Raw genomic sequence first — 25,561 nt, 5'->3', positions numbered from 1 at the left:
AATTTTTATGTTTTCACATGTATTGTCTTTTTGTTTGCTTGCTTTTTTCTGTACTGGGGATTTTAACGCACGGGTACTTTACCACTGAGTCCCGTCCTCAGCCCTTTTTATTTTGAGATGAGGTTGCTTAGAGCTTCACTAAATTGCTGAGGCTGGTCTTGAATTTAGGATCCTGTGGCCTCAGCCTCCTTGCTGGGATTATAGGTGTGAGCAAAGCTGATGAAGCTCAGATAAATGGGAATAGTTAGGAAAATAATATAAAAAAAATTGGAGCTGGATCCTGTCTTTTTTCCAATATTACTAAACTGTTCAAATTAGAAATAAAAATTCTACATACATAATTAAATCACAACAGATCAGAGCCCCATGTATTTCTAGCAAATTTATTTTATGTTTTATAATTGTTTTAATAGATTATTGCATTCAATTTACTGATGTTTTATTGGGAATGTTTGCATGTATCTTAAGTAAAATAGGTCCAGATTTTGATTTGAGATGGTATCATCTATTTTTATTATTTGGATATTTGCATTATACAATAATCTAGTAGAATTTTATTAGAGGTTATCAATTCTTTAAAATGTTTTATTACCTGAAAAACTATTAATTCTTGTTTTTAAAAAATAAGATCACAACCACATTTAATTTCTTTTCTTTTTTTTTTTTTTTTTTTGCAATACTGGGGGTCAAACTCAGGGCCTTGTGCTTGCAAGGCAAGCACTCTACCAGCTGAGCTATCTCCCCAGTCCCCACATTTAATTTCTTTCCCTTTTTTTATAGATCTGTTCAGGCTTTCTGTAAGATCTTGAGCCAATTTTGATAATTTATGTTTCTTAGGATAACTCATTCTCTGCATGTTCATACATATGGAACTATATGTATATATATTAACATATAACTTAAATTTTTAAAATCTCCTTGATATATTTAGCTATCTCAGCTTTCCTATACATAAAGCTATAACTGACTCATCTTTTTTCCCCTCAATAACTGCCAATTCTGTATTAATGATCTCTGCAAAGAGAACACCCTTGGTTAGAGTACACTACCTTATTAACTATTCCATTTATTTCCTTTATCATATAAATTAATTACTACTACTTATTGTATCCATCAGCTTTTCAACACTGTGACAACATACCTGAGGAAATCAACTTAAAGGAGGAAAGATATATTCATGTTCATGGTTTCAATTGGGTGGCTTCATTGTTTCTGAGCCTGTGGTGAAGCAGGTGTATGGTTTGGATGTGAGGTGTCCCCCAAAAAGTCACGTGTGAGACAATGTGAGAGGGTTTAGAGAAGAAATTATTGGGTTTTGAGAATTTAAACCCAACCAGTGAATTAATCCCCTGATATGGATTAATTGAGTGATAACTGAAGTGGTAGGGTGTGGCTGGAGGAGGTGGGAACTGGGCCGTGGCTTTGGGGTATATATTTGTATCTGGCGAATGGAGACCCTTCTCTCTGCTTCTTGATCCAATGTAAGTTGCTTCCCTCTGCCACACTCTTCTGCTATGATGTTCAGCCTCACCTCAAGCCCCAAGGAAAGGAGCCAGTCTTCTATGGACTAAGGCATCTGAAACTATGAGCCCTAAATAAACTTTTCCTCCCCTAAAGTTGTTCTGGTCTATCCTTTAGTCACAGCAGTAAGAAAAAAAAAAAAAAAAAAAAAAAGCTGACTAAAACAGCAGGGAACATTAGTGGAGCAAAGCTGCTTACCTCATGGCAGCAGTGAAAAAGAGGGAGAGAGGCCAGGGACAATATTTATCCTTCAAGGACATGCCACCAGTGACCGTCTTCCTCCAAAAGTTTCTGCCACCTCTCAATACTGCCATGAGATAGGGACCAACTCTTCAACACATGAGCCTTTGGGGAACATTCCAGATATGAACTGTAACAAACACTTACCTTAGTGTTTTTTTTTTTTTTTTTCTTTCTTTCTTATTTTAATTTTCTAGCTTAAGTTAATGCTTATCTTTTTCACCACATATCAATTGCCTGTTATGTGACAGTCATTGTAGGTATGGGAAAAGGGTGGTGAACAAGAGAAATGCTGGTTCCTCACTCCAAGTTTTCTAAATGCATTGTTTTGGGTTTTCTATTAAGTAGGGCTTTGGTGATTTCCCACAAATTTTCATTTGTAGGCAACACATTATTATTCATCACTAAATAGTCTAACACTTCAGATTTGATTTTCGACCTTAAAATTTTTATTATGGAAATTTTCATATATATGTAAAGATAGTAAACAGCACAATGAACTCTGTGTGTCTATTCAACACAGCAACATTTTGCCAATCTTGTTGCGTCTATCCCTCCCACATATTTTCAGTCACTTACGGGATATATTCTAAGGAATGCATCTTTAAGTGATTTCATTGTTTTGCAAACATTATAGAGTCTTCTTTCACTCCTAAGATGGGTAATGACATTACTAGGTGATAGCATCTTATAGGATCAATGTTGTATATGTGGTCCACTATTTTTTAAATAAAATTTTTTTAGTTGCAGATGGACAGAATGCCTTTATTTTTATGTGGTGCTAAGGATTGAACCCAGTGCCTCACACACACTAGGCAAGGTCTCTGTCACTGAGCTACAGTCCACTACTGACTGAAACATTATTATGTGATACAGGACTACATTTTAAAGAAAATCATAGGGCATGACATAATTTTACCCTTCAATACTTCATTATAAATCTCTAACATATACACATACCATAATGCCAACATCATGTCTAAGAAAATAAACAATTGCTTAGTATCATTTAATACCTAATCCATGATTACATTTACACAATATATAAAAACATGGTTACTAGTTTGTCCAAATCAGGATTGGACTGACTACATTTTCTGTATCCTTAATGCTCTGACCCTTGAGGTCTTGATCCTACACTCCTCCTAGGATGAGCTAATGCACAGATAACAATTCCCCTCTGAGTAGATCTTTGATATACAAACCAATCAATCCAGAACCCATATTCCCAACCATCATTTATCAAACTCACATACCACATCAAAACTCCCCAGCCCTAAATTACTCCATGGCCAGGTACTGAACAACTGGGAATCACCTCTGTAGCACAAAGTCTGCCAAAATTATTCAAACTTTCCAACACTAAATAGTGTGTATAGCTTGCCTTACCCATTCCTTCCCCTAAAATAAATAAACAAATCACTAATAAAGGTTTTAGGCCATGCACTACCCTCTCCATTTCTGCTTCCAGGTAGACTTGGATGCTTCCCCATATGGCCCTACACAGCAAGCCACACCTGTTTTTAGGGATCTGAGTATAAATTTCTTTTTTCAGGACAATCATTTTTATTCTATCATCATGCCTGATTAAAACAAATTCCAAGTACATTTCAACACAAGGATATCAATATGCTCCATATACTATATTTGATAAGTCTTACTCTTTTTTTGTTGGGGGGGTGTGGTCCTGGGGATTGAACTCAGGGAAACTAGACCACTGAGCCACCTCCTCGGCCCTATTTTGTATTTTATTTAGAGACAGGGTCTCACTGTGTTGCTTGGTACCCCACTTTTGCTGAGGCTGGCTTTGAACTCAGGATCCTCCTGTCTCAACCTCCTGAGCGGCTGGGATTACAGGCATGCACCAGTATGCACCACGTGCATGGCCATGTCTTATTCTTGACATAGGATTATGGTTTTTTTGTTCTTGATATGTATTGGTTAAGAAATTAGACCATTAATTCAGGAAATTTTTCAAATTGCATCTTTCATTATTTGCTTGTGTCATTAATTTGTTTCTTAATTCTTCATGTTTCCTGTACACTGGTAATTAGATTCAGAGACTAAATTGTAATTCTGAAGCAAATTTTTACCAGGAATATTTCACAGGAGGTGCTCTGTACATTTACTGCATCACATCTAGAAGGGCATATAGCCTGGCTGATCTAATTTAGAAATGTTGATTTTAGTGGGTGCTGCTATTCAGCATGGCCAATTATAAGTTTTCTGACAATCCTTCATCCATGACCTGTGTCCACTAATGTCTCCACCAAGACCCATTATTTTATAAATAAGTGTAACTTTCAAATTCTATCACTCCTTTGATTGAACCCAGGGCCTTGTGCTTGCAAGGCAAGCACTCTACCAACTGAGCTATATCCCCAGCCCACTCCTTTGATCTTTACCAACTAGAATTCTCTAATAATAAATTACCTTCACGAACTTTTGGTTGTTTTGAAATGCAATTCAAATAAAGGTAAGAAAAGATTTAAAAGTTCCATTCTTTCCCTTTATTTATCAGTAATGCCCTAGTATGATCCACAGCTGAACAATGCATTTGGTCAGGAAAAAAAAAAAAAAGCAATCAAAGGCTACAGGTGGTCAAGAAAAAGAGACACACAAGCCAATATGAGGGGAGTTCTACTAACCAAAGATAGAACAATCCAGTGTTTTCTGAAAGCTACAAAGGAGTGATTAAAATAAATAAACAATGTAGTCAGGCAAGGCACCACACACTTGTAATTCAGCACTTGGGGGTCTGAGGATCACTTGAGCTAAAGAGTTTGGAGACCAGACTGGCAAAAAACATGGCAAAAAAATCCTCTCCAAGTGGGGAAAAATGCAGGAGTTACTACAGAATGTAGATTGTAGAATAAAAAATTGAAAAAGAATTTCTCACTTTCAGTATTTTAACAAGAATAAGATAACTGACATTCAATAAGGGGTAACTTTTGGTAAAAGGCATTTTTATATTCATTACATCTATCATCTTTTTTTTTTTTTTATTGAACCCAGGGTGCTTAACCATAGAACGTAGTCTTTCAAGTGAATTCTCAAAAGAGTAATATTAAGAATGATAGTAAAACAAAATATAGTGGCTTAAAACAACAATCTTTTTTTATTCTTCTATAATTGTGTGCATCAGGAGCTTGGGCAGGAACTTAGTTGGTTGAGTCTCTGTTCTACATGGTGTCAGCTGAGATCACTCAATGGTATTCAGCTGGTAGCTGGTCTAGAGGGTCAAAAACTATTTCACTTGAATGTCTGGTGTCTTAATGGGCATGTCTGGAAGACTGGGTTCAGCAGGGTGCCTTTCCCTGTTATCTCTTCAGCAAAGTAGCTGACTTTGTTATATGACAGTTCAGAGCTTGAGAGAGTGTTTTAAGAGATGAAGTAAACTTATCAGTTAAAGAAAGGACCCAAAAACTGGCACAGAAGTACTACTATATTCTACTGGACAAAGCAGTCACAGATTCTGCCCATATTCAAGGGAGAGAATGTGGATTCCATCTTTTAGTGGAAAGAATGTCAAAGATTTACAGTCATCTTTGCTACAGTTTTATACCATCATTTTACAAAGGAAGAAATTACTGCACAGAGCAGTTGTGTCTCGTTCAATATAATACGAAGAAAAAAGTGATGGGATAGAGGTAACTATCATTCCCACATTGTTATATTAATAGGATCAGTTAGAACAAATGTGCTGAAGTGATGGTAGAACACATCAACATATCCTTTTAATGGTATAAAACCTCTTACCCCAAGTCAGTTACATGTATGAAAGCAAAAGAGATTATTACATTCATAGAATGTTCTACGACATAGGATTGATTAGACTTTCTCACATTTTTACATTATGAATTTTCAGATGATGGGTAAGGTGTGAATGTTGTCTAAAGGCCTTCTTACATTCTTTACATTCATAGGGTTTCTCGCCAGAATGAATTCTCAAATGTTGAATAAGAGATGAATTAAGTCTAAAGGCCTTCCTACATTCCTTACACTCAAAGGGTTTTTCACCAGTGTGAATGCTTTGATGTAGTGTAAGTTTTTGGCGCAACCTAAAGGCTTTCCCACATTCCTTACATTTATAGGGTTTCTCACCAATGTGAATACTCTGATGTTGTGTAAGTTGTGAGAGTAGTCTAAAGGCTTTTCCACATTCCTTACAGTCATAGGGTTTAACACCAATATGAATACTCTGATGTGAAATAAGTTGTGAGTAACGACTAAAGGCCTTCCAGCACTCCTTGCATTCATAAGGTTTCTCACCAGTATGAATTCTGTGATGGAGAATAAGATGATAACCACGACTAAAGGTTTTTCCACATTCCTTACACTCATAGGGTTTCTCACCAGTATGAATTCTCTGATGGAGGGTTAGTTGCTGTCGTACTCTAAAAGCCTTCCCACATTCCTTACATTCATAGGGTTTCTCACCAGTATGAAGTTTGTGATGTACTCTAAGTCCAGAACCGCACAAGAAGTCCTTCCCACATTCTTTACATTCATACAGTCTGTCAGCAATATTAAGCTTTTGATGTCGAGTAAGGTGTGCATACTGTCTAAAGGCCTTTCCACATTCTTTACATACATAGGGTTTCTCACCAGTATGAATCCTCTGATGGAGAGTAAGTTGTCCTCGAACTCTGAAGGCTTTCCCACATTCTTTACATTCATAGGGCTTCTCACCAATATGAATTTTCTGATGTACTCGAAGATCTGGGCCACATATGAAAGCTTCCCCACAATCCTTGCACTCATAGAGTTTTTCTCCAGAATGAAGTCTCTGATGTCGAGTAAGGTGTGCAGTTTGTCTAAAGGTCATCCCACATTCCTTACATTCATAGGGTTTTTCACCAGTATGAATTCTGTGATGAAAAGTAAGTTGCTGGCGCACTTTAAAAGCCTTCCCACATTCTTTACATTCATAAGGTTTCTCAACAAAGTGAATTCCCTGACGTGGAGTAACAGATGTGCGTTTCTGATAAGAGGACACTTTTTCAGATGTGAGTTTCACTTGACTGAAGTATCCCTCTTGACGTCCCTCTTGTCCTTCAAATTTTCTTTTGGATTCCCAATCATTTTTTAAAATGAGGCCCTTAAGGCCATGGTTTTTAATTCTTTCCATTAGCTTCCACTGGGATAAATTTATTTCAAAAATGTCTTTTTCTGAAGATAACTTCTTGGTCTCACATCTAGTCTCCAAATCTAAAAGAACAAAGAAAGCATACACATGCTGTTTTCTCTTTCTAAAAGAAGTAAAGTTTCCACAGTAGAAACAAAATACAACAAAAGTAATACTCAAACTCTAACTAATGTGGAAAAGAAAAAAAAAAAAAAAGCAAAAAAGAACACTAGGAATATGAGAATTCATACAACAAAGTGAGATTGGTGATTAAGTATTTTAAACCAGTGGTTCTCAAGTTGAGGTGTGAATCAGAATTTCTGGGGAGCCTATTACAAATACTGAGGCTTAAATGCTATCCAAACCATGTGCATCAGATTCTATGTTCCCAAGAGAATATTTAATATTCTCCATGGAATGATTCTGAAAGGAGATAAAACATTAGGAATCTACACTTAAATTTTTTTTTCAAAAATGTCTCTAAATTCCTAGAATAAAATCAAATTCATTGTGGTTAACAAGGCCAATTACCTATAATATATCTCAAACCACTGTTCCCTCTATTGCTACCTGGAAAGACCTCCTTTCAGAACTTACACTGTCTTCCAACTTCCTTCCATCTCTCAGGAATTTGCAGTCTGCTCCATCTCCCACAAACCTCCTGATGGACATCTTTGCATGGCTGGTTCCTTCTCATCCTGAGCTCTTAGATTAAAAGTCACTTCCTTTGCGATTTACCCTACTAACAGTATCTAAGTCTATGCTATCATTCTTTATTTCTTGTCTTTGTAACATCTCCTACTTTTTAAAACATATACTCACTAAATTTTGCCTTGGTCATGCTGGGCAAGTGCTTTACAAGTGACCCATGACCCCAGTCCTATTCTGTTTATTTTTTTCCCATCAATCTCCTCAAGAGCAGAGACAATCCTAATTTACTATTAAGTAATGAATGCATACCACATAAACTTTACTCATTTAATTCCCATAGTTACATAATTATTCTGAATACATTCGTCTGCCCCAAGTCTCTCATACTTTACTGTGGATATTCCTTCTCTATCTCCTCTGTTGTCTCCTCCTTCAAAGGTCTAAGTGCTCGAGTGCCCCATGAATCAGTTCTTAGGATTCTTCTTATCTCCTTTCTTCTATCTGCATGTCTTCCTCTGTGATCACACCCAGATCCATGGATTTAAATTCCAAACAGAAAGTAAAAATGCTTAAACGTATATCCAGTTGTAATCTTTTTCTGGCTCCAGATGGACATATGCAATGGCCTATTCAATATCTCAAACTGGAATAATAGACATCTTAAACTTAAAATATCCAAAATAGAAACTATTAAACATCAATCTTCCAAGCTGTTCTTCCTTATCTTTCCCTTCTAGATAAATTGTGCTTCTGTTCAACCAGGGTTTTAAGCAAATATATCTTATTCACCCTCTCCATTTTTTTTTTCCCCCCCCTGGTACTGGGGATTGAACGCATGGGTGCTTTAACCACTGATTGGCATCGCCAGCCCATTTTTTAAATATTTTATTTTGAGACAGGGTCCTGATGAGTTGCTTAGGACCTTGCTAAATTGCTGAAGCTGGCTTCAAACTTGAGATCCTTCTGCCTCCAAACCTGTGATCCTCCTGCCTCAGTATCCTGAGTCACTGGAATTACAGGTGTGCACCAACCTGCCCTACTCTCTCTCCACTTTTTATTACTTACTCCACTTATAATCTCAGTAGCATATTCTTTTTGCTTTTTCATGCTCCTAAGGATTGAACCTAGTGGTGCTCTACCACTGAACCATATTCCCAGCTCTTTTTCTTTTTTATTTTAAGACAGGTTCTTGCTAATTACCCCAGTTGGCCTCAACCTTGCAATCTTCCTCAGATTCCTATGTAGCTGGGATTCAGGCATACACTCACATGTCCAACCCAACTGCATATTCTTTTTTCTTTTAGTTGTAGATGGATACAATACCTTTATTTTTATGTGGTGCTTCACATGTGTGAGGCAAGCATTCTACCACTGAGCTACAACCCTGGCCCCGGCATATTCTATTTTTTTAAAAATATTTTTTCAGATGTTGATAGACCTTTATTTTATTCATTTATTCCTATGTGGTGCTGAGAATCAAACCCAGTGCCTCACACATACTAGGCAAGCATTCTACCACTGAGCCACACCCCCAACCCCTCTAATAGCTTCTTAACACTTCTTATCATTGTCATTCTTATCCAAACCATCCTTAGGCCCAGTCAGAACAACTAAAATTGGCTCTATACTGATCCCTCATGCTTTTGCACTCAATCAGAGGGATCATTTTATAACACAAACAATGGATTCTGATTTTCCTGATTACATTATCTGATCTTAGCCTAACTCAGATTTCATTTCTTGTTACTCTTCCTTCTCATTCTCCTTCTCTGGCTATAATGGCTTTCATGTTATTCCTCAAACACAAAAGACGGAATTTCTACTCAGACCTTTTCTATCTGCTCAGAATGACCTTCTCAGAAAATTTTATGGCTTGAACCCTTACTTCATGTCTTTTCTCAAATATCAGCCCCTTGAAAAAGCCCTCCCTCATTTGTCCAGTTTTCTATATGCATGCTATACTTCAATAAAGCTTACTTAAAGGTAGAATAGAAAAGGAAAGGGAAAGGAAAAAAAAAAAGAACATACTTATTTAAGGTGTCTAACTTTGAGACAGTTGTTATTTTGATTAAATGCTTCCTGACTAAATGATAGCTTATTCATTTTGAATCTCTGCATTTCATTTTCTTTTGAGTATTAATACTTGTAAATGTCATTTTACTACCTGAATTTGAATAATAAAATAGATTAGGATGGAAGGCAGAGTTCTATCTTTTGACAAGAGCTATTAGCCTAAAATGATTCTCCTCAGTCAGAACTGAATGTACTGAGAACAAAATACACACTATGTTTCCCTACACAAAATCATAAGGAATCTTTTTTAACAAAAGGTATGATGGGAGATGAAAATAGGACAGAGGTAGAAGCTAAACCAAGTAATTATTGTCCCTATAGACTGTTACATTCATGTTTCTTCTTAATGTGGAGGTAGATAAATAAAAAAGGAAACTAAGAATGGTATTCTGTGATCTGGGGTCTGTCTTCTGGAGTAATTCATATGAAACTTTAATTGCTGATAAAACATAATATTGTAACAGCTAGCATATATATTTTTACAAATTTATGAGAAAAGTTTAAAAAAATGTTTCCTTGACCATAACTAAAATAGCCTTTCAGCCCATGTCATTCCCTAGCCCCTACTCTGCTTACCTTTCTACACAGCACTCCCTTATTACCTGACATTGTATTTTTTATTTAGTTACAGTAACTAGGAGTCTCTTATTACAAGGTAAACTCCACAGGGATAAGGACATTTTTGGTTTTGTTTACCACTTTATTGACAGCACCTATAATAGTGCCCAGCTCAGAGGATATCTATTTTATCTGTCTATTTTATCTATCTACCTATCCATCCATCAATGTTAAAGAAAAAAGAAACAATCAAAATATAGAATAATTATCAGTAATAAAGACACGACCTCCCTACCCCAAGTCTTTTAAAAGGGAAGAAAAACTGAAAGAACAGAAAGAGAGTTGTAGGTGGATAAAGAAGTAGTTCTTTTAGTATCCCCAGCTTTGATCTTAATTTGCTCCTCAGGTCTCAGACATTTTTCCTTGGATATTAGACATTTAAAGAGGGCTTTCTAAACACCATCATAAGGGTGTACCTCTTTACCAACCAGATGGGTTGCTTCCACAGTCTAACTGGTCCTCACTTACCTGGATATTGTCTTTTTCCTTTCCTTGTAACTTTCCAGGGCTCTTTTCCTTGCTCCAATAAGGAAATCACATCTGGTTTAGAAATGAAGCATCCTGCTTAGAAGAAAGGAAATAAAATGATATAGAAATAAAACATAAATTCAAACCACTTGGTTCATCCTGCCTAAATGTGTAATAAACTACAGGTTAAAATGGTAATTGGTAAAACCTATAAAACAAAGAAGGGAAAGATTTTATTTTTAAAAACATTCATATTGGGCTGGGGTTATGGCTCAGTGGTGGAGCACTTGCCTTGAATGTGTGGGACACTGGGTTTGATCCTCAGCACCACATAAAAATAAATAAATAAAGATATTGTATCTATCTACAACTAAAAAAAAAAAACACCAAAAAATTAAGGTTACACAATAAATAGAGATTACAGAGGGAGGGAAAAGATCTTTTTAAAATCTGTATTCATACAGATGTTCCTCCTTCAGAGGAAATTAGTGACTGAGATCATAGAACACATGATTCAACTCCTGCCTCTGCCAACTCCCAGTTGTGTGACTCTAGGCATGTTACTTCTATGCTTTTTTTTTCTTATCTATAAATTAGTATCATTAATACCACCTTACAGAATTATTGTGAAGATTATGTTAATATATATTTATACCTAAATATTGACTAAGAGCACAATAGATATTTCATTAGCTATCAGTTATTATTATTTTGCTAAGAGGAAAACAAGAAGCTTCCTAGGAGACATTTACTGTTATTTCTTAGGATATTCACATAATATTAATTGCAAAGTTCTTGGATTTTTAATTTTCAATCATAAAAATAGGTAAAACTGAATGTTTATTTACAAAAGGAATGAATTATCTTGAATTGTAAATAAATCCTGGTGATCCAATTAACCACTATGTAAATTATGTTTTCTTTTGATAGAGAAAACTCAAGATACAGGGTCTAGTTATTCTTCTTATAGGTATACCAATAAAGTATCTAAAGCAACAGCTTTAAGCCTGGGCAAGAGCAAGACCCTGTCTCAAAATAAAACATAAAAATGGCTGGGGATGGTAATTGTAGAGTGTTTCTTGGTTTCAATCCACAATACTAGAAACAAACAAACAAAAAATGAGGGCTCAGTGATAGAGTGCTTGCCTAGCACACATGAGGTACTAGGTTTGATCCTCAGCACCACATAAAAATAAATAAAGTTATTATATCCATCTACAATCAAGCAAAATTTTTCTTAAAAAAAATGATAGGGAAGATAAATATACTTACTGAAGGTGCTCACTTCCAATGAAATAAAGCTGAACCCTTTCCTTTAAAAACAGGGAGCACAGCTGGGGTTGTAGCTCAGTAGTGGAGCACTTGCCTAGCATGTGTGAGGCACTGGGTTCAATTCTCAGCACCACATATAAATAAATGAATAAAATAAAGGTCCATCAATAACTTTAAAAAAATAAAGAAAAAACAAAAAATTCAGTTAGTTTCTTGAAAGATATTCTTTTTTGGTTTTGGGGTGGTTTTTTTGGTACTAGGGTTTAAACCCAGATATTAAATCTAGGTCTTAAGCATGTTAGGCAAGCGCTCTGCCTTTAAGATTCAACCTATCCCTTTGCTGTTTTATTTTGAGGTAGAATCTTGCTAAATATGAGGCTGGCCCCAAACTTGGGATTTTCTGCCTCAGCCTCTCAAATCACCAGGCATGTACCACTATACCCAGCTTGAAAGACAATTCTTGAAATTTTCAGAGTAAAAAGCTGATGTTAACAGAAGACACTATCTAAAGGTAGATAACCTTACCTAGTGAGACCAAGTTGCTATAGTTTTCCAGCATCACATCTCTGTATAAGTCCCTCTGTTCCAAGTCCAAGTAGTCCCATTCTTCCTGAGAGAAGACTATGGATACATCACTGAACATCAATGATCCCTGAAATGACAAACATATATATAATTGATATGAAAAAAAATTTGTTTTAAGATAGAAGAAAAGATGGAAAAGATCTTGCAGGAAATGAACCATGATGGCAAGCAAACAGGCTTGAGAGTTGGAAAGTTGTTAATATATCGAGTTAGGAGATGAATGTCCCTGAAGCAGAGTAGTTATGTGGTTCTAAAGAATCTTGTTGCCATAGATACAACCTCTTACACTCTGGTATACCTTAATAATCTAAACATATCGGTGGTTGGGGTCAGGGTGGTTCCTATTAAATGATACTTGGGCCATGAGTAAAGGAAATACTGTATATAAATAAAGCAACTGCTTGCTATATGTCTGCCTTATAAGTTCTCAAAAACATGAGTTCTTTTACCCCTACCCCTTAAAGAACAGACATTTAAAAAAAAAAAAAAACTTCCATATTCTCTTAGAAAAGGACCTGTAATCACAGCAGCTTAGGAGGCTAAGGCAGGAGGATTTTGAGTTCAAAGCCAGACTCAGCAACTTTGTGAGACCCTATCTCTAAATCTAAAAAAGGGCTGAGGATGTAGCTCAGTAGTTAAGTGCCCCTGGGATCAATCTCTGGTACAAAAAAAAAAAAAAAAAAAAAAAAAAAAAAAAAAAGAAAAGATTCTGAATCCAATTAAAGACTTTCTCCTAAGCTGAGAGTCAAAGAAAATTATTACAATTATTAATAATTTTTCCTTGTTATGACTTTTTTTTAATACCAGGAATTGAACCCAGTGGCATTTAACCATTGAGTCACATCTCATGCTGGTTTTTTTTTTTTTTAATTTTGAAACAGGATCTCACTTAAGTTACTTAGGGTCTTGCTAAACTGCTGAGGCTGGTTTGAATTTGTGATCTTCCTGCGTCAGCTTCCTGAGCCATTGGGACTATAGATATGTGTCACCATGCCTGGCATGACAGATTCTTTTTTTTTTTTGGTACTGGGGATTGAATGCAGGGGCACTTAACTGAGTCACATTCCCAGTCCCTATTTTTACTTTAAGACAGTGTCTCACTAAGTTGCAGAGGGTCTCACTAAGTTGCTTAGGCTGGGCTTAAACAATCCTCCTGTCTTAGCCTCCCAAGTTGCTGACATTACAGGTGTGCACCACTGTGCCAATGATAGATTTTTTTTTAATTAAAAAATTTTTTTGTAGTTGTAGATGGACAGAATGCCTTTATCTGTTTATTTTTATGTGGTACTAAGGATCAAACCTAGTGCCTCACACATGCTAGGCAAGTGCTCTGCCACTGAGCTACAGCCCCAGCCCAATGATAGATTCTTTAATGAATGTTTCTTTTATTGATTGTAATACTAACTAGTCTATGTAATCAACAGACTTAATCATTCTTTTATACTTAGATACAAGACAAAATCTTCAGGTTTTCCTCTGTTCTAAAAGTCTATGTGACTACTTAATTTCTGGGCAATCTTCTTTGCTTCTATCACTTTCCATCCCTCACTAGATATATTCCTGATTCATGAGTTAGAAAATACTGTTGTAGGGGCTGGGGAGATAGCTCAAGTCAGCAGAGTGCTTGCCTTGCAAGCACAAGGCCCTGGGTTCAATCTCCAGTACTGCCAAAAAAAAAAAAAAAAAAAAAAAAAGAAAGAAAATACTATTGTAATGATAGAATGAGACAGACATCATTACCCTATGTATATGTATGGTTACACAAATGGTATGAATCTACATTGTGGACAACCATGGAAACGAAATGATGTACCCCATTTGTGTACAATGAATCAAAATGTAGTGTAAAAAATTTTTAAATAAATAAAAAAAAGAAAGAAAATACTATTGTAGCAAAATCCAGAATCAAAGGTGTCATTCTAAACCAGCACATCCTATGCAACTATAAACAGGACTTGTTTTGGTGTGCAGTTCTTTTTTTTTTTTTTTTTTTTAGAACAACTCAGCAAAATAAAATTCCGGTTTATTGTTGGACAACATTGTTTCACACATACATCAAACAGGCCAAAAAAATAAACAGCAACTTCATAGACAAAAAAAGGAAAAAAAAAAAAAAAAAGAAACCTTTTTATCTTTGGCCTTTTTAACCATCTCATACAAACCAACTACTTATAGTACAGCTAAAGTACATACACAAAAAAAGTTACTGGAATGCTCGGAATAAGATTGTTTTTTTGTTGTTGTTTTTGCTTTTTTTACAAGGTTTTTTTTCTCCTTTGAGATTATAATGAACATGGTCACACCACAAGTAAAGTCAGAAGTAGGACAGAGAACGCTCCAAAGGCTGGTTTGGTCATCCGAGATCATTAAAAATGGCTGACCCCTAACAATATGTACAAAAATATAAAATGTAAATAAAAAATACAAACAAATTTTCCTTTTTTAAAGTACTTTTAAGAAAAAAAGCAGGGCCTTGGAAGTTTTGGTTCTTTTTTTTTTCCTCCCCTGTTGCAAATTCACGTTGTGGTTTTGGTTGGGTGGTGGAGAGCGCGTGTCATCTGCGGGTGGCACTGCCCGCGGTGGGTGGCGGGCGGGCCTCTCTACTCGAAGGTGACCACGTTTAGATTCTGAGACGGGAAGTGGAGGGTGAATAGTCACGGCGGCCTTTTATTTTTAGTTTAACTTTTCCTTTTTTGCTGTCTAGTCATCCTCATCGGTCTTCTGCTTCTTGGTATCAACATCATCATCCTCGTCATCTTCAGCTGCCCGTTTGCCTGTAGCTGCCTCAGCCTCCTCATCTTCGTCTCCATCCTCTTCCTCGCCATCACCTTCCTCCTCCTCCTCCTCTTCCTCACCACCCTCTTCCTCTTCTTCATCTACCTCATTGTCAGCCTCCTGCTCCCCATTTTCCTCATTAGCATTCCCATTAGCAGGGGCATCTCTTCCATTCTCTGCCTCCTCCACAACTTCCTTCTTCTCCTTTAAGTCCTTGGTGGTGATCTCGGAGCTGGTGTCCACGGCCGCGTCTGACATGGTGGGGCACGCCGGTGAGCCGATGCAGTGGGTTAAAGAGGAAACGAGAGTTCAGGGACTCTGGCGACAAAGCTGCCGGAGTCCGCGGCGGCGGAGGAGGCGCGCGGCGGAGGTGGTTGCGGCGAGCGAGGAGCTGAACCCAGGAACAATGCAAAGATGGCTTTTCAGAGCAGCCAGTGGGGCTGGTGTGCAGTTCTTAAGGACTCCAAAAAAAGATCCCAGATCTCTCTGTATGAAGACCAAGTCCCATCCTCACCCAGTCATAAAAGCTTCAAAAAGCGTGAGATCTCCCATATGCTGAGGATGAGGCCAACCAACAGCAAATCTTATATACTTGGAAAACTCAAGAGTAGAAAAGTTTGGAGTTTTCCTACGGTGGTTAAATGGACCTTTCTTCTTTCATCAATTCAGAAGGGTTGGTTAAATATCTCCTGTAAGCAAGTTCCTTTGTGTGTTATCACAGCTTTTAGCAGAAGATTGACATAGGCTGTATCAGTCTTAGTATCTAGGAGATACTAAATAATTTGTTTAATGAATATACAAACAATGATTGGAAAAAGAGGTTTCATAGGATAGGCATTGTGATATTTAACTTCATCCCTCACTGAATTTAGAAGAACCAGGAGAAAGCTCCTGGATGTGGCTTTGATAGGCAGGAAGTTTCAGGATAAAGAACTGTTCACAGGATCTTAACATGGTAATATTTCCAGAAAGAGAAATAAGCAGTGACTTACCCCAGCCATGGTTTAGTAATTGAAGAACTGGTCAGCCCTCCTTGGGTTTTGTTTGCCAGGAGAAGCAGAGTCCACAGAGATCAGAACTAGGATGAGGAAAACAAGGCCCCAAATGATTTAAGATGACTTTTTTCCTCTTCTGATCTCTCAATCACACAGATACACACTCACAAGGAGAATTGGCAAAGTCTAGACAAATCTAATCCCAATTAAATTTCAGGGCTGATAAGGAGCCACATGATCTAAGCCAGCGTCTCCTTGAAAGTCTGATAAGCCTGCCTGGATTCACTAGATATAAAAAGATAAATTCAGTCACAGCATCAACAACAACAACAACAACAAAAGCTGACAAAATTTGATAAATAAGAAGATAAAAATATTAGCATTTCACTACAACCTCTCCTCCATCTCTAGATGTTGAGGCTGGACAGTGGTATTTACAAATTCTTTTAGCATCCAGATTTGGAGGAAAGATGGTACCTAAAGAAGAAAATGCTGGAATAACCTAAAAATGAGGTCAGGGTGTATCATAATGAAGGGGAAAAAATCTTAACTTTCTTAGCTTTTAACAGGCCTTTATGAGATTAAAGATGCCCATCAGGCTGAGATGGTTTAATTATTTGGCAATGCAAAGTTATAGGTCCTGTTTCTTCTTCATTCAAAAGATTTGGGCTCATGTCTTAAAGTACTAAACACTTAATCATATTTATTATCCCTATTTTTTGACATTTTAATTTATATTATTAATTGATACAAAAACATGCAAATTGTACATATCAATGGGGTACCATGTTATGTTTTGATACAGGATAATTTACATAATGGTTAAAACATGTTAAGCATATTTATCTTTTAAACATACATCATTTCTTCATGGTAAAAACTTTTAAAATGCTTTTTGAAATCTGCAGTACATTTTTATTTTGGGGGAGGGGTTTGCTGGGGATTGAACTCAGGGGCACTCGACCACTGAGCTATATCCCAGCCCTATTTTGTATTTTATTTAGAGACAGGGTCTCACTGAATTGCTTAGCACCTTGCCTTTGCTGAGGCTGGCTTTGAACTCAGGATCCTCCTGCTTCAGTCCGCTGAGCTGCTGGGATTACGAGTGTGCACCACCTCACACATTGTTATCTATAGTCACACCAGAACTTCTGCTCCTATATAACTGTAACTCAGAGATCATTAGTCAACATTTTCCTATCCCTCCCCATTCCCAATCTTCTGGTGACCACGACTGTACTCTTGATTTCTATGAGATCAACTTTTTAAAATTGCACATGTGTATCATACACTACTTGTCTTTCTGTGCATGGATTACTTCACTTAATATATGATCTGTAGTTTCATCCATGTTGTTGCTGGTGGGAGGATTTAAATTTTTATGGTTGAATAGTACTTCATTGTACATATGTACCACATTTTATTTACCCATTCATCAGATGATGGACATTTAGATTGACTTTATATCTTGGCCATGGTGAATAGTACTGCAATGAACATGGAGCACAGGTGCCTCTATGACATAGTAATTCCATTTCCTTTGGCTATATACTCTCTGGTAGGATTACTGTATCATATAGTAGTTCTATTTTTAATTATTTGAGGAACCTCCAAATTGTTTTTCCACAATGTCTGTACTCATTTACATTACTATCAACAATGTGCAAGGATTCTCTTTTCTCCACATCCTCACCAACACTTAGTTTTAGTATTTTTTATAGCAGCCATGCTTGCTGGGGTGAGGTGATATTTCATTGTGACTTTGCATTTCCCTGATGATTACTGTATTATCCTTATTTTGAGTTTTGCAATCTCTAGGATTACAAGCTCAAGAAAAAAAAATTCTTTCTATATGTGTATAAACTGTTATGTCTTGAGAACTAGCAATTTTACTTAGAACTATAGTGTATATTGTCTCTATTCAGTAACTAGAATAGTTACTGAATTGGTTCCTGTACCTCCTTGGATATCAAAATCCATGGATGCTCAAGTTCCTTAAATAAAGTGGTGTTGTATATGCATATGACCTATGTACTTTAAATAATCTGATTACTTATAATGCCCAATACAAGATAAATGTTATGTAAGTAATTGTTATACTATATTGGTTAGGGAATAATAAGAAGAAATCAGTCCATACATGTTCAGGACAGATTTAATGTTTTGAATGTTTTTAATCCAAGGATGGTTGACTCTACAAATGCCTAATCTGCAGATATCAAGGGCTTACAGTATATATATTTTCTCCAAGATTTACCTGCTAGAAGTCATAGAAGTGATGTGTCTCTCTACATGAGTGGTAGAGAGCCCCCCGTGTGACCTTGCTTGGAATCTTCAAATGTTTCCTAAATTCTGGAAAATCTTGGAAATGTCCTCTGAAGATTATCTACTCCTGTGAAGGTCTCTGTGTGAGCAACGTGATGGGACCTATGATGAGAGGATTAAAGAATGAGAAGGGAATAGTCTGAAGAATGGTTTCTCTCAAAGGAAGAAATAAAAGAAGTACAAGCCTTTTAGGTAGGCAATCAAGACTTAAAATGTGGAGACAGTGTAAGAGGATCTTACATGAAGGTTTGGTTTGATTTGTTTTTTCTTTTATGTCTATTTTGTTTGTGTTGAAAAAAAAATAGTCACAGCTTTTATATTAATGATACTGGGGATAATAAAGAGAAACACACACATAGAGGGAGAGGGAGAGGGGGAGAGATAAGGAGAGTGAGAGGGAGAGGGAGAGAGAAAGAGAGGGAGAGGGAGAGAGGGAGGGAGAGAGGGAGAGAGGGAGGGAGGGAGGGAGGGAGAGAGGGAGAGGCAGGGAGGGAGAGAGAAAGAGTGTTAGTTTCACTGAGTCATAAAGACTAAGTCTGGTGGCAATTACCACTGCAAAACTGAGGCACTGGCAGCCCAGTCTGCCTGCAGCCAGGACAACAGCTTCCAAAATTCTCTGGGTTCATCACTATTTTCTTTTCTTTTTCTTTTTAAAAATTTTTTTAGTTGTTGATAGATCTTTATTTTATTCGTGTATTTATATGTGGTGCTGAGAATCGAACCCAGTGCCTCATATATGGTAGGCACAAGGTGCTATACCACTGAGTCACAACCCCAGACCCCACAATTTTCAATGAGAATCATACACATTGTTTTCCTGCACGACTTCAATTACCATTTTCTTTCTTACAGCCTAGACTGAAGAGGTGTGGAGAGCTAAACAATAACACATACCTACTCATGAAGATATTCCACCAAGGGGCTGGGATTGTAGCTCAGTGGTAGAGTGATTGCCTAGTATGTGTGAAGCACTGGGTTCACTCCCCAGCACCACATAAAAATAAATAAAATAAAGGTCCATAGACAATTAAAAAAAAAAAAAAAGAACTTCCACCAAGGGTGGTGACACCTGTAACCCCAGCTACTTGGGAGGCTGAGGCAGGAGGATTACAAGTTGAGGCCAGTTTGGACAAATTAGTGAGACCCTCAAAATAAAAAATAAAAAGGACTGGGGATGCAGCTCAGTGATAAAGTACCACGGGGTTTCTCCTTGGTTAAAACAAAACAAAACTTCTAAGTGATGGGTGTTTTATTATCTGAATCTTCAGGATTGCTATTGAGTATGATATTCTACCCATGCAATGAATCAGAAAATTCACACTAACAAATGAAACCACTGAGAGAAATTCAGTTTAGAAGTAACAAAGCTACATTTGAAATCCTTATTTTTTTAACCATGATGCCACCTTTTCATTCAACTCTAACTCAAGCTTCTGTAATAGAATTTCTATTCCATTGTGAGAAGCCTGGCATGCATGATTCACTTAAGAACAAACAAACAAACAAACAAAAAACCACATCAAATCAACAAAGGAAAGTAAACCTCACTTTTGAGTACTGGTGCCCATATTAGTAAGTATGTAAGAAAATTAACCTTCTAACCAGTATGCTGTAGACTTAACTTACAAGTATGTATAAGCAGTGCTTAAACCATGCAAACCCTCTGATTCAAAAATTCTATTCTGGGGATTAAAAAAAATGATGCCCATGGTCAAAGGTGTATGAAAAAGTATACTGGCATTGTTTCTAATGGAAAAAAGCTGGAAGAAACTAAATGTCCTTCAGTAGGAACTAGATTAAATAAATCATAGATATAGAATAAAAAAAGACTGTTGGGCTGGGGATATAGCTTAGGGGTATAGCACTTGTCTAGCACATGTGAGGCTCTGAGTTTGATACCCAGCACTGCAAAAAAGCAAAAACATGACAAAACTCTTGTAATTTTTAAATGGTGACCTATATCTTTAATATAAAGACGGAAATATGCTTACTACATTTTACTGAGTGAAGAATTCAGATAACAGAAGAGTTGCACGTAGTGTATTTGTTCTGGCAGGACAAAAGCATCTTTGTATGTGTGATATAAACATACCCATACATACATATGTATACATATTTGTGTAAATGTACAGTAATCACTCAGTGCTAAGTTTTAGAAAATATACAAGGGCATACAAAATATTCAAGATACGCAGTCTTCTAAAAGAAGATAAAATGACATTATGATTAAATTTTAATAATTACACATCTAAATCAACATGAAAAGGCACTCATAGGTACCAACAGACAGAAAAAAAATCTGGAAATTGGTTATTTGTACATTGTAATCTTTATTTTCTTCTTTTTGCTTATGTTTGCTTTATATGTATTTGAACTATTCTTTAAAAATTTTTGAAAAGGAAATTTTCTTAAAGCAGTCATCACTTGAACTTGGAGGAAAAGAATCTCAACACCTCAGCAGCCATGTTTTTATTATTTTTTGTTTACTTTAGTTCCCAATATCTGTATCTACACTATGAATTCTAAACTTGTTCACATACATTCATTGGAGTTTTGCCTATTAAAGAATGACTAACTACAACTAATGCCTTGTTTTGATGCTGCTGCTTATGATCTTGACTAATACATTTATCTTGCTTCTGAGTCATTAATCATGATGTACTTCAAAGAGCTGCTGAATCATTCATTCTGTTAGTCTCATTTTGTGTCAATAGCATGAGCATAAAAACTGTAAGGCAAAGCCGGGTGCAGGGGCACACACCTGAAATCTCAGTAACTTGAGAGGATGAGGGAGGAGGATTTTAAGTTTGAAGCCACCCTCAGCAACTCAGCAAAATCCTGTCTCAAAATAAAAAATAAAAAGAGCTGGGGATGTGGTTCAGCAGTTAAAAAAAAAAAAAAAAAGAAAAGAAAAGAAAAAAGAAATTTATCCTTATGAAATGTGTGTAAAAATAAAGAAAAATGTATATGAAAGGAAGTTCATCAAAGAATTATGACAACCCAAAATACCTAATGATAGGCAACAAGTTGAATAAGTATGTTTTAGGATATAATAGCACATTATGCAGTTATTAACGATGATGGCTCTGGTCCATATTAACTAATGAAGAAAGATATTCCTGACAAATTACTAGGTATGGTAGCAGACTAAAAAGAAAATGCACACACACACACAAAAAAGAATGTGCAGGGCTGGGGTTGTGGCTTGGTGGTAGAATGTTTGCCTAGCATGTGTGAAGCACTGTGTTCAATCCCAGCACCACATAAAACTAAACAAACAAACAAACAAAAAAGTATTGTGTCCATCCTCAACTAAAAATATTTTTTTTAAAAAAGAATGTGCACAATGTTAGAGGTGGAAGACTCTCATATAGACTCTCATATATTAAAAACACAGGCTTTATTGTCAGCATTCAGGATATGAATCTAAGCTCTGACATTCATTTTTTGTATATTTTTATTTTATTTTATTTTATTTTATTATTTTATTTATTTTGGTACTGGGGATTGAACCCAGAAGTGCTTTACTGCTGAGCCACATCCCCAGCCCTTTTTAAAATTTTATTTAGAGGGCTGGGGTGGTGGTTCAGTGGTAGCATACTTACCTAGCACGGGTGAGGCCCTGGATTCAATCCTCAGCACCACATAAAAATAAAGGTATTGTGTCCACCTACAACTAAAAAATATATTTTAAAAAAATTTTTATTTAGAGACAGGGTCTCTCTGAGTTGCTTACAGTCTCACTAAGTTGCTGAGGCTGGTTTTGAACTCACAATCCTCCGGCCTCAGCCTCCTGATCCCCTGGAGGATTACTGGCATGCACCACTGTGCCTGGCTATTCTTTTTAGATATACTTGACAGTACAGTGTATTTTGACATATTATACATACATGGGATATAACTTCCCATTCTTGAGGTTGTACATTATGTAGCGTTACACTGGTTTTGTATTCATACTAGCTCTAACAGTTATTGAGAATTTGGACATGTAACAATTTTCATTGTCTCCGCTTCCTCATAGATAAATTATTGAATAATATCTGCCCTGTGCAGTGGCATACACCTGTAATCCCAGAGGCTGGGGAGGCTGAGACAGGAGGATATTGAGTTCAAAGCTAGCCTTAGCAATGCACGGCCCTAAGCAACTCAGTGAGACCCTGTCTCTAAATAAAATATAAAATAGGGCTGCCGATATAACTCAGTGGTCAAGTGCCCCTGAGTTCAATCCCCAGTACCAAAAAATAAATAAATAAATAATGAAAAGTAAAATATAACATATCTACCTTACAGAATAAAGTTAAGAACATAATACATGCCAAGGGTTGTAGTGATACCTGTCATGCCAGCTACTAGGGAGGATGAGGAAGGAGGACAGCAAGTTCAGGGTCAGCCTAGGCAATTTAGTGAGACCTTGTCTCAAAAATAAAATTTTTAAAAGGGCTTGAGTCAGGCACGGTGGCACACACCTGTAATCCCAGCAGCTCAGGAGGCTGAGACAGGAGGACTTTGAGTTCAAAGCCAGCCTCAGCAACTTATAGAGGCCCTAAGCAACCCAGGGAGATCCTGTCTCTAAATAAAATACTAAAAAGGAAAGGGCTGGGGATGTGACTCAGTGGTTAAGGTTTCCTGGGTTCAATTCCTAATACCAAAAAAATTAAAAAGGGCTATGTAGCTCAGTACTAGAACCACTTAGCCAGTATGCATGAGACCCTGGGTTCAATCTCTAGTACCAAAAAACTGAACATTCTCAACTATTACAGTCTTTAATTCTAGGGGAATGAATGTGAACCTTTTGGGGTCATGTTAACATTATTAAATTACAGCCTTTGTCTCCAGAAAAATGGCATATTTATGAATATCTACAAAACATTTTTATGTGCAATTTCAGAGTGTCCAGTCTGCTGAAAGACCTAAATAGTTTCAAAATTACCCCTGGTTAAGATCTGTTCTTCGGCTGGGGTTGTAGGTCAGTGGTAGAGTGCTTGCCCCTAGCATGTGTGAAGTACTGGATTCAATTCTCAGCACCACATATAAATAAATAAAGGTCCATTGACAATTAAAAAATATGTATTTTTAAAAAGATTATTGTTCTAGCTAATGTTTATTAACTACTTATGAAGTATCACCACTATTCTAAGAGCTCCACACATAATTATAAAAGTAAAGTTCATAGGGCTGGTGGTGTAGCTCAGTGGTAGAGAGCTTGCGTAGCACGTGTGAGACACTGGGTTCAATCCTCAGCACCACATAAACAATAAATGAACAAAATAAAAAGTATTGTATCCATCTACAACTATGTTTAAAACAAATAAAACTCACAGAAATAATGGAAAGCATTCCAAATGGATACCTGCATACAGGCACTAGGGAGCCAGCCTAGAAAATAGTTGAATGAAGACTTTTAAAGAGACCCCAGTACCTCAAAAATACATAAAAGAGAGAGACAGAAGGGAGCAAATGTTCCTATGTCCTAAAAAAAAATAAAAATGCATTTCACAGAAACAAAGAGGAAATATTCTCCTTGACCTTGACTTTTAAATAGGAGATGGCAATGCTTTGCTCTTCCTCTGAGACCTGTAGGAGTTCGGCAGGACAGGGGAAGAAGGAAATCTTAAAATCCAGGCCTGTCTTGGAGACCAGTCTGTTTAAATGAGGGCACAGCGCCTCGACCATATCTGCCTCTACCAATCACCGCCTACACCTATTCACATATTCACACATATTCAGGAGGAGAGAGAGAGAACTGTTGACCCTTCCCACTATCCCTTAAAGGCAGGGGTCACGGAAACCCGGGGCTGGACTGGAGTTCGTAACAGCTTCCTGGAGGGAACTCTGGTTCTGAAACCTGCAGTGGGACCCTTACCGCCGAGACCTGAGTAGGTCCGCGCGCAGAGGGACGCGGTACGGTGGGAGTCCTCGGGAGCCAGTCCTGGCGGACTCGTTCACTTCTCACGTTCTTATCCCAAGATCAGGTTAGCGCCTTTTCGAAGGGAGTCTTCCCCTGGCGCTCGGATGATGCCTGGGGGGCCATTTCACTACTCTGGGTTGGGTGTGGCTACACAGCAGTTGTCACTGGGGTCACAGTCATACTCTCCTCGGCCACACCAACTTCGCTTGCACAAAAGAGGTTTTGCATCCAATTCGGCCAAACGCCATCACGTACTGGTCCCGGCCCCACAACCGCTCAGAGTCGGGTTCCACACCCAGGTCCTGTCACGCCCACCGACACCACCGCCCTTCTCGCCGCGGGCCCGAGGCAGCGCGCTACGGTGCCTCCCTTTCCCTCTCCTTACCCCCCGCGCCGCAGCGACTTTGTTACGTAACGGCTACCCACACTCCGAGCCAGCAACCCTCACTGTGGCGCCGATCACGTCTCAAGGTGATGCCCAGCGGAAGCGAAGACGCTCGGCCGCGGCAGGTCCACAGCCCAAGGGGCCTCACGGGCCGCACGCGGGGGTTGCTGGGAGGGCCCGGCGCGCGCGGAGTGAGCAGGCGCGCGGGGGCCAGCGGGCGGGGACGGGTTCCTCGGGCTCGCCTCGCAGGCCTGGGAGCTGGTTCCGCCCCAGCTAGGGTAGGCTACACTCCTTTGTCTCAAACCGAGTCTTGGCGGGGCGTGGAGAGGGGCGGGGACGCTCCGCAGGCGTGTTAATGGAGGAGTGAAGTTAGAGAACGTGATTCTCGGTGCGGCCAACGGAAGAGCTCTGCGTCCTGAGACAGCGCTGTGTCTGCCCTGAGAGTGGTTCTGATGTGATTCGTTCTGTGTGGTTTGTGTTCGAGACAGTGTTTCTGGGGTGACCGGGATTACCTATGTGAGGGGTAGGGGTCTTGAATTTTGTGTCGAGCTCTGTAGGACGGAGCGATGTGGGGTCTGTGAGATAATAGGATTGAATGAGTGCATGAGATTGTGTTT

General features: G+C 37.9%; 1 protein-coding gene and 1 pseudogene across 2 annotated transcripts in view; both read right to left on the bottom strand.

The window, feature by feature from the left end:
- Nucleotides 1-25,106, bottom strand: part of LOC306648630 — a 32,493-nt pseudogene extending 7,387 nt beyond the window's left edge. Inside the window, exons 1-6 of the transcript XR_013766945.1 lie at nucleotides 24,515-25,106; nucleotides 18,584-18,753; nucleotides 16,324-16,409; nucleotides 12,497-12,623; nucleotides 10,700-10,792; nucleotides 6,370-6,972 (exon numbers count right to left, since the gene is read on the bottom strand). The product of XR_013766945.1 is annotated as an uncharacterized misc_RNA (transcript). The remainder of the gene's footprint in view (nucleotides 1-6,369; nucleotides 6,973-10,699; nucleotides 10,793-12,496; nucleotides 12,624-16,323; nucleotides 16,410-18,583; nucleotides 18,754-24,514) is intronic.
- Nucleotides 14,989-15,765, bottom strand: LOC306648646 (prothymosin alpha). The gene has a single exon (XM_079118860.1). The coding sequence runs from the start codon at nucleotides 15,587-15,589 to the stop codon at nucleotides 15,257-15,259; it is 333 nt and encodes a 110-aa protein (XP_078974986.1). The 5' UTR covers nucleotides 15,590-15,765; the 3' UTR covers nucleotides 14,989-15,256.
- Nucleotides 25,107-25,561: the final 455 nt, after the last annotated feature.

Source organism: Sciurus vulgaris (assembly GCF_902686455.1).
Source record: "Sciurus vulgaris genome assembly, chromosome: 17".
In the NCBI taxonomy this organism is placed as follows: domain Eukaryota; kingdom Metazoa; phylum Chordata; class Mammalia; order Rodentia; family Sciuridae; genus Sciurus; species Sciurus vulgaris.
Note: the sequence above shows the minus strand (reverse complement) of the source record. Positions and strands in the feature narration are given on the sequence as shown.

Bases quoted from the DNA above. Each gene is read 5' to 3' on its own strand.
- LOC306648646 (XM_079118860.1), bottom strand. From the start codon at position 15,589: ATGTCAGACGCGGCCGTGGACACCAGCTCCGAGATCACCACCAAGGAC.